This window comes from Syngnathoides biaculeatus, chromosome 17 (assembly GCF_019802595.1).
Source record: "Syngnathoides biaculeatus isolate LvHL_M chromosome 17, ASM1980259v1, whole genome shotgun sequence".
Lineage (NCBI taxonomy): Eukaryota > Metazoa > Chordata > Actinopteri > Syngnathiformes > Syngnathidae > Syngnathoides > Syngnathoides biaculeatus.
This window is the reverse complement of record NC_084656.1, coordinates 17121110-17129628: the sequence shown is the minus strand read 5'-3', so window position 1 is coordinate 17129628 and position 8519 is coordinate 17121110. Positions and strand designations below refer to the sequence as shown.

At 44.6% G+C, this 8519-nt stretch overlaps 2 protein-coding genes across 2 annotated transcripts; both read right to left on the bottom strand.

Annotated features, from left to right (window-relative positions):
• Positions 1-106: 106 nt before the first annotated feature.
• On the bottom strand, positions 107-2894 carry snrpd3l (small nuclear ribonucleoprotein D3 polypeptide, like). The gene is made up of 4 exons (XM_061801407.1): positions 2741-2894; positions 1573-1712; positions 936-1128; positions 107-228 (listed from the first exon to the last, which is right to left on the bottom strand). Exons 2-4 carry the CDS (start codon positions 1696-1698, stop codon positions 164-166), a joined length of 384 nt encoding a protein of 127 aa, XP_061657391.1. The 5' UTR covers positions 1699-1712; positions 2741-2894; the 3' UTR covers positions 107-163.
• Positions 2895-4503: 1609 nt separating this feature from the next.
• adora2ab (adenosine A2a receptor b) lies at positions 4504-8519 on the bottom strand. The gene is made up of 4 exons (XM_061800480.1): positions 8311-8519; positions 8096-8227; positions 6815-6918; positions 4504-5441 (listed from the first exon to the last, which is right to left on the bottom strand). Exons 1-4 carry the CDS (start codon positions 8508-8510, stop codon positions 4576-4578), a joined length of 1302 nt encoding a protein of 433 aa, XP_061656464.1. The 5' UTR covers positions 8511-8519; the 3' UTR covers positions 4504-4575.

Genomic DNA, 8519 nt, shown 5'->3' with positions numbered 1-8519 from the left:
GTTCAGTAAATAACACTATACAATCAATCAAATTGAAACATTTTTATTTAAAAAAAAAACTGGAGCAATACACTGCAACACGCAAGTTTAAGTAGACCAATTGAAGGTGGGGGGGGGGAAATTATACAAAAAAAAAAAAAAAAAAAAACACAAGCTGCAGAAATTATCGTCTCTTTTGGAACATATTTCCTCTTCCCATTCCACCACGCCCTCTGCCTCTTGCAGCCACTGCAGAGAAAGACGAATTCTTTTAGCACGTGACATTGTTAGCATTTTGCAAATCAACCCAAGGGAGCATTTGAGTAAGCAAATTCTAAAATCTACTACACGCAGGGAGGGATTGTCAGAAAAGAACAATATACAAATACATAATCATACATACATAACCAGGAGGCAAATATTGCTTCAAGTTTCGTAGGATCAACCGACTTATGACGTGCACTTGAGCGGAATAGGCAAGAGTGAGACCAGTGGAATATGTGCCGAGGAAGTGACTTTTCCCGGTATGTTTTTTTTTTTTTTTAAACTGGCCATGTTAGCTCTGCGCAAGCGTGTTGCCACCGCGTCTCAGTGATTATTACCAGTGTGTGTGTGTGTGTGTTTTTTTAACCAGCCCTGTTAGCAACGCGCTAGCATGTTTCTTCCACATCTCAGTGATTTAGATGTTTTTTTTTTAAACCGGCTTCGTTAGTGCTGTGCTACCGTGTTGCTACTGTGTCCCTGCCATGGCATTTTTTTCCTTTACCAGTATGTTTTTTTTTTAAAACCAGGCCTGTTCGTGCGATCGTGTTATTGCTATGTTAAACTAAGCTAAGGTATTAAAACTTTGAAAACTGTGTGTATCATCTTGCCCACAAGGATTACCATCTTGCATTCTACACCATAGTACGTGTGACTGAATGTGTAACCTGTCAAGTGTGTAGAGAGTCGGTTACCTTGGGCTTTGAGGATGGCTGCCTTGCCTCTCCCGGCACCGGAGCCCTGGTTCTTATTCTTCATGCTCTTTAGCATGGGCGCGTTCTTTAGCATGTCGGGTAAAATCAGAAAGCGAATCTTGCTGCCGCGGATGTACACTTGCTCCAGCTGGGCCACCCGCCCATCACGATAGGTCACCGTGATGTTAGACATCTGTGAAGCAGCAGGGGGGAAAGCAACAGAGTCAAATTAACAAGAACAGAGTTGTTTCAAGGATTACAGGACGAGTTTTGGCAACTGAGCAAGAGCGGCATTTTGCAAGTGTCTATAACCGCATCGATGAGCGGTGGCCAATTAAGGATTGTCGACTGCGTGGCGTTAGCGTGAAGCAATTAAGACAAAATAGATTGCACTACATGGCTGCAAGTACCAAGCAAAAGGGAGGTTGAGTAATTTTCTAAAAACTGTCTGGAGGGTGACACTGAAACAGGAGTCTGTACAATATTTAAAATGTCTTTCATTGGTAAAGAGTCAGAGACAGAACTCTTGAATTATTATCCTGTATTTGTTCAATAATTTCTCACTATTTAACCTAGATGACATTAAATATAGAAAAATGTGGATGAGAAGAGCTCACTGCCTGCAGCAGCATCTCACCTGGCAGTTCATGTTGTCCTCAGCCTCAATAAGTTTGCCTCTGTACACCTCTCCAGTGTTGGTCTCGCAGGTCACAATGTGTCCCTCGGCCTCATGCAGGACTTTGATGGGCACGCCGATCGACATCTTGAGTTAATTTCCTACAAGAAATATACAAGAGTCATTACTTACCATTCATTGGCATTCAAGTGGGAACAATGCTAGGACTCAACAGCATGAATGGGGTACGCACAAACTGACAACTGGGCAAAATTTCCACATTTTACTCTTGCTGAAAAAAGTGAGCAGAGGCCAGATTAGATCAAAGATTATCTTCAACAATTTCCTTGTGGCCTCCACAAGCGGACAACTCCACATCACTCGTGATGGATATCTGACGAGGGGCTTGCTCTTGGTTGGTCAATGAATGGATAGGTTTCCAATTACGCCATCTTGTGTGTCACAGAGGTCAGAGAACACAGGTGAAGCATGAACTGTTTTTACATTGTTAATTTTTCAGATTGGTCTAAAGACTATAGTGACGTCATTGGAAACCTATCCATTGGATCGAACAGCCCCGCCATTAAAAAAAATAAATAATCTGGAAATGACCCGTGTAAAAACCAGATTTCTGTTTCGGATATTTTTTTTCTACCATTCAGTCAAGATAGTCGTATAGATTTAGACTGATTCCAGGAACAGTTCATTTGGCCCGATTTGGGACATAAGTCGTATAAAATCCTTAATTGTTCGAATTTTATAAAACGGGGCTCAAATCTTCACCCAACGATATCCTCGATTTTGGTCTAATATTTAAAATTTGCTCAGAAACCAACTGTTTGGTACTCTGAAACACTGATTGCAGATGCTGAGCGAAGCTATCGATTGCTTGGTTAGCTTACAACCAAACCGCGAACCGCTTACGGAAAATAAAAACAAGGGTAAAGAAGTTCCAGACAAACAATTGTGGTAATAATAACAATGACTCTTGAATACAAAGCAGAGTATGTGACCTGAATAGTATAAACACGAATTTTAATAATTTTCCCAACTAAACCTTGACTGGAAGAAGCCATGTTGGATCGCAAGAATGAATCGCAACTGCTGCTCCTTCACCAAAATACCCACAACATACTCATATAGAAACCTATTAGTGGTTGATTTTTTTCACAGTTTGTGTTGTTCTTACCTGGTATGTTATAGCTGAAAACCAGTGCTCCGCTTATCGTTTTCACCAAAGAAACTCAACAACGTGCGTTCGTCGATTTCTTGTGTCTTTGGAGCCTTTTTCCGCCTACCCAAAATGCAACAGCGTAGAACGAGCCAATTCAAATACTTCCGGTTTATAGTCGTAGTGCATTGTGGGACTCGTATTTTATCAGGACACCCTCTAAATCCTTGTAAATCTCTTGATTTTCGCATTGATATATTTAATATGGTCGTTATATAAAATAATTTACATTTCTTCATTTGACTTGACTTCCTTATAAATCCACATCCAGTAAATGGCACGAACGCAGATTTGACCTTTGTCGAATTGCATTTACTCTCAGACGAGGGCACTATTGAGCAGGATCAAATCCAAAACTAAAAACTAAATACGCACCAAACACTTACATATTACAGAAAACCTTGTTTTATCCAATAAATTCATTTTGAATGCCATTCTATAAATTTGGGGACTTTGGAATCATTTTTAAAAAGTTTCAATAATTTAAAGTTTGTAAAAAAATGTGTAAACTTTGCCAATATGATTCTCGGTGGTTAAATTACTATATTGAAATACAATAGTACATATTATATTGGGTTATTTTATGATTACGCATCAATTTTTGCAAAATCCAGCTGCAATCTTAGCATTTGACACCATTATCAAGACATGCGTAAAGCATCAAAATAATGTAAATACTGTTAATGAACAAAAGCTTCAAGGCTGCGTTCCTGGAAGCATGACCTTGTACGGCACATAAATGTTAAACGTCAGACTTTAAATGTCAGTCTTTCTGAAAGTTAAACGGACTTTAATGAGGAGAGCGAAAGTGTAATGGCACAATAAAAAGAGATCATCAAATAAACCTGCATTTGATTTCCATTGCATTAAGCAGTCTGGCTGGCGTCAGTGCGATGCTGCTGTGTAAACACCGCTTGCTGAGTGGCCTGTCGTGTGGGACGATGTGTACTGTGTTTGCGTGTTTTTCCTTGCCGTGTATATCTCCAAACGTGTGTCTGAAAGCGGCGCCGTTGCAGACATCTGGTCTCATATTTGACCTGATAAAACGAGCTCTTTGTTTTGGCTGCATTGGTGAAGTCAATGTAAAAAAAAAAAAAAAAAAAAATCAGTGAAGCGGCGACGTGTTGCTTAGCAGTTATCAAATCACTCATCAAACTGTTGCAATTAAGGAAGTTCCTTAGTATGAAAAAAAAATGACTTCCCTTTAAACATTGCGTTGACTAACTTGACTTATCTATACTTCCTAAAAGAGATGATGACAACATAGCTGTTGTAGCAACAGGTCAGGCTTTGAAAAAAAAAAAGGCAGGGAGAGGTGTCCAAACTTTTTCTGTTTCAAGTTATGATGAGATTGAATACATCCACCCATCCATTTGCTTCACCGCTTATCCTCGAGACAAACAGCCACACTCACAATCACACCTAGGGGCAATTTAGAGTGTCCAATCAATGTTGCATGTTTTTGGAATGTGGGAGGAAACCGGAGTGCTCTGAGGAAACTCACACAGGTATGGGGAAAACATGCAAATTCTACACATGCGTTTCGGGGATCGAACCCGGGACCTCAGAACTGTGAGCCCAACGCTTTACCAGCTGAGCCCACCATGCCACCGATGATGAGATTGAATCTGAAGTGTTTTTTGAGTTTGCCCCTGGAACAGATTAAAGAGTATTTACTTGCATCATCTTTATTGTGAAAAAAAAAGTGTTAATGCATTATATATTTTTTCTGTAGTTCACACGTGATGCTCGTTAACTCTGGTGAGATTTTATTTATTTATTTATTTTTTTTGCTACAACATTTCTGTTAATTCCGTAGGATGGGTACGTATAAAGGAGAGGGCTTGAACGTTGATGAAGGAAATACAAGTTCCACTCGTGTCTCTCAATTCGACATTGCCGCCCCCTTCAGGGTGTGCGCACTTCTGCTGGTGTATTGCTTGGTTCCCATTGGGTATGCAGCTGTTTGGTAGCGCGCCCAACGTCGAAGTCCATTGGCTGGAGTCGAGGACGTAACTGTTCGCCACGGTGCCGCACGACGAATCATCTTTACTGACTCGCGAGGACGTTCGCCCGACGCCGCCGCTACTCGCGGCTCGGCCGCGGCCGCTCCCGTCCCGGAGGCCGTGCCCGTCCTTTCGCCCGAGTATGTGTCGGCGCAAGATCCTCCGAAACGTCTGCCGGAACTCTCGGATGCGATAGGCGTAGATGAAGGGGTTGACGACGGAGTTGGCGTGGGACAGGATGATGGCGACGTTCAACACCCAGATGTGCGGACGCTGGCAGCTGTCGCACAGGTAGTTGAAACAGTTGATGAGGTGCACGGGGAGCCAGCAGAAAGCAAACAGGCCCACGATGATAGCCAGCGATTTGGCAGCGTGCACCTCCTTCTGCAGGGTGGAGCGGAACGAAGACGAGGTCTTTTCGGCGGGAGAGGGGACAGGGGCGGGGGCGACCTTTTTCAGGACCGTCAGGCGGAGCTGGCGCCGGGCGGCCATGAAGATGTGAGCGTAGACCACCAGCATGACCACCAGGGGCAGCAGCACGCAGCCGAAGAAGTTGAAGTAGATCATGTAGTCCATGGTGACCACGCCCTCGAAGAGGCACTCGGTCAAGCCTTCGGGGCAAGTGCTGGAAGCCGCAGTGGTGGAGTTCCATCCTGGGCAAGAGTCAAACACACGGGTGGAAATGGAAAGTGTGTCTATACAGTTCTTCCATTTCAGGTACTCTACAAAAGCTAAATAGAAGTACTGGACTTCAACTGTGATATTTTTCTTCTTCTTTTCCTTTCGGCTTGTCCCAATTAGGGATCGCCACAGCGTGTCATCTTTTTCCAGCTAAGCTTATCTTGTGCATCCTCCTCTCTAACACCCACAGTCTTTATGTCCTCCCTCACAACATCCATCAACCTTTTCTTTGGTCTTCCTCTCGCCCGTTTGCCTGGCAGCTCCATCCTCAGCAGCCTTCTGCCAATATACTCAGTCTCTTGTCTCCAAACCATCGAAGTCTGCGCTCTCTAACCTTATCTCCAAAACCTCCAATTTTCTGCTGTGCCTCAAATGAGCTAATTTCTATTCCTATCCAACCTGCTCTCTCCGAGCAAGAACCTCAACATCTTCATTTCTGCTCCCTCAAGTTCTGCTTCCTGTTGTTTCTTCAGTGCCACTGTCTCTAATCCGTACATCATCACCACTGTTTTATAAGCTTTGCCCGTCATCCGAGCGCGACTCTTCTGTCACATAGAACACCAGACACCTTCAGCCAACTGTTCCACCCTGCTATGACCTGTTTCTTCACTTCCTTACCACACTCTCCATTGCTCTGTATTTTTGACCCCAAGTATTTGAAGTCGTCCACCCTCGCCATTTCTTCTCCTTGTAGCCTCACTCTTCCCCCTCCATATATTCTGTTTTACTTCGACTAATCTTCATTCCTCTCCTTTCCTGCGCTTACCTCCATCTTTCTAATTGTTCCTCCGCCGGCTCCCTGCTTTCACTGCAGAACACAATATCATCTGGGAACATCATTGTCCAAGAGGATTCCAGTCTCACCTCATCAGTCAGCCTATCCGTTACTACCGCAAACAGGAAGGGGCTCAGGGCGGATCCCTGATGCAGTCCCACCTCCACCTTAAATTCTTCTGACACACCTACGCCACATCTCACCGCTGTTCTGCTGTCCTCATACATGTCCTGTACTATTCTAACATATTTCTCTACCACGCCGGACTTGCGCATGCAGTACCACAGTTCCTCTCTTGGTACCCTGTCTTTCTCTAGGTCTACAAGGACACAATGTCCCTCCTTCTGACCTTCTCTGTACTTTCCCACGAGCATCCTCAAGGCAAATAATGCATCTGTGGCACTCTTTCTAGGCATGAAACCACACAGTTGCTCGCATATACTTACTTCTGACCTGAGTCTATAACTACAATTTTCCAACTAGGAGCAGTTTTGCATGTCTTGCTTATTCTGAAGTCAGTACAGATTTTTCGATTTTGCATTCAGTACGGGTTCAAGTTTAAGAGCAAACCTTTATTCCAGCCCAGCATGGGCGTCAGGCCGATGCCCACTGAGAGGAGCCAACACAGCGCAATGACGCCCTTCGCCCTCTGGCTTGTTACCAGGCTGTTGTACCTGCGAAATGAGGAAAAATACCAAAGTTGTATAAGGAGAAGACAATATTCGTAAGGTTATTCAGCGGCTATTTCAGTTTTTGTAACTCTTGCTGTCCGGATACGATCGACAGACTCTATTCAGTCTATCTTCTGTCAACTATGCTAAAGCAAATGCTTTCAAATTTCTAATGAAGGATTAACTAGCTGCTTTTTTTTTGGTGCCGGATCCGAAGGAAAAACCAAGCCCTTACGCAACCTGCTTATGCAAATGAGTCACCCGCTGTAGCTTATGCGAGATGGAATATCCTCTCAGGGTGGAAGAATGTTCCGGAGCGAAGTTGCAGGTAAAAACAAAAGCTTTAATGGCGCGAGTTAAAACAAACGGGAGTCGGCGGGGTGGCATTGCGACACAACACGCCCGCTATGGATTCGTGGGTTCGATTCCTTTATATTGCATCAATGGATATTTATGTTTAAAATGGTTTTGTGTTTCGGAGAAGGGGATACCAATAGTGGGCAGCACGGCGGGTTTAGCGATTAGCATCCTTGCCTTGCAATTCTAGTTTGCGGTTTGAATCCCAACTCTGTCGTGCCCGGATTTTGTATGTTTGTGCAAGTTAGCTTGTTCGATTGTTAAAACGAGAATATTACTTTTTTTTTTTTTCTTTCCGACTTCCAGATTAGCCGAATTGCTCGGTTCAAGTCACATGTTCGTCTGGACACGTGTTGCTAGGCAGAGTTTATTGGGCTTAATTCTAACTGGCCTAGAGAATGCTGAAAAAAAGTTATCAACAATAACAGATGAATATTTACACACATCAACTGTATAGTGGCGGCACGGTGGATCAGCTGGTAAAGCGTTGACCCCACAGTTCTGAGGAGCCGAGTTCAATCCCGGCCCCGCCTGTGGAGTTTGCATGTTCTCCCCGGGCCAGCAAGGATTTTCTCCGGGCACTGCATTTTCCTCCCACATCCCAAAAACATGCAACATTAATTGGACACTCTAAATTGCCCCAAGGTGTGATTGTGAGTCCGACTATGTGCCCTGCGATTGGCTGGCGACCAGTTCAGGGTGTATCCCACCTCCTGCTCCGTTGACAGCTGGGATAGGCTCCAGCACTCCCGCGATCCTCGTGAGGATAAGCAGCAAACAAAATGGACGGATAGATAAATGTATAGTAAATCTTGTGCCCTACCTGAGCGGGTTCTTGATGGCGACGTATCGGTCCACGGCGATGGCCAGCAGGCTGAAGATGGAGCTCTGGGTCAACACCAGGACGAAGCAAGCGATGAAGAGGCATCCGTGGAATTCGGCGCAAAAGCCGGTACTGGTGTCGGGTTTTATGGGAAATAGAGCAGAAAATAATTTAAAGTGAAAAAAAAACGAGACGATAAGAGGTGTCAAAGATACCTGATGGTGATGGCGAAAGGGATGGCCAGCAGGCCCACGGCGATGTCGGCCGCCGCCAGCGACACCACGAACAAGTTGGTGATGCTCTGCAGGTTGGAGTTGAGGCACACGGCCCAGCACACCAGAATGTTCCCGGCCACGGCCAAGCAGGCGATGAGCAGCTCCAGCCCGACGTAGACCAGCTGGTCATTCTTCAGCATGGTTCTGCG

What these genes read in the sequence shown, in the direction of transcription:
- snrpd3l (XM_061801407.1), bottom strand. Translation starts at nt 1,698, where the DNA reads ATGTCGATCGGCGTGCCCATCAAAGTCCTGCATGAGGCCGAGGGACAC. An exon ending in AGGACAACATGAACTGCCAG is followed by an intron (nt 1,129 to 1,572) that starts GTGAGATGCTGC and finishes GCTGCTTCACAG; the next exon opens with ATGTCTAACATCACGGTGAC. An exon ending in AGCCATCCTCAAAGCCCAAG is followed by an intron (nt 229 to 935) that starts GTAACCGACTCT and finishes CTTTCTCTGCAG; the next exon opens with TGGCTGCAAGAGGCAGAGGG.
- adora2ab (XM_061800480.1), bottom strand. Translation starts at nt 8,510, where the DNA reads ATGCTGAAGAATGACCAGCTGGTCTACGTCGGGCTGGAGCTGCTCATC. An exon ending in CCTTTCGCCATCACCATCAG is followed by an intron (nt 8,228 to 8,310) that starts GTATCTTTGACA and finishes ACCCGACACCAG; the next exon opens with TACCGGCTTTTGCGCCGAAT. An exon ending in GCCATCAAGAACCCGCTCAG is followed by an intron (nt 6,919 to 8,095) that starts GTAGGGCACAAG and finishes CTCATTTCGCAG; the next exon opens with GTACAACAGCCTGGTAACAA.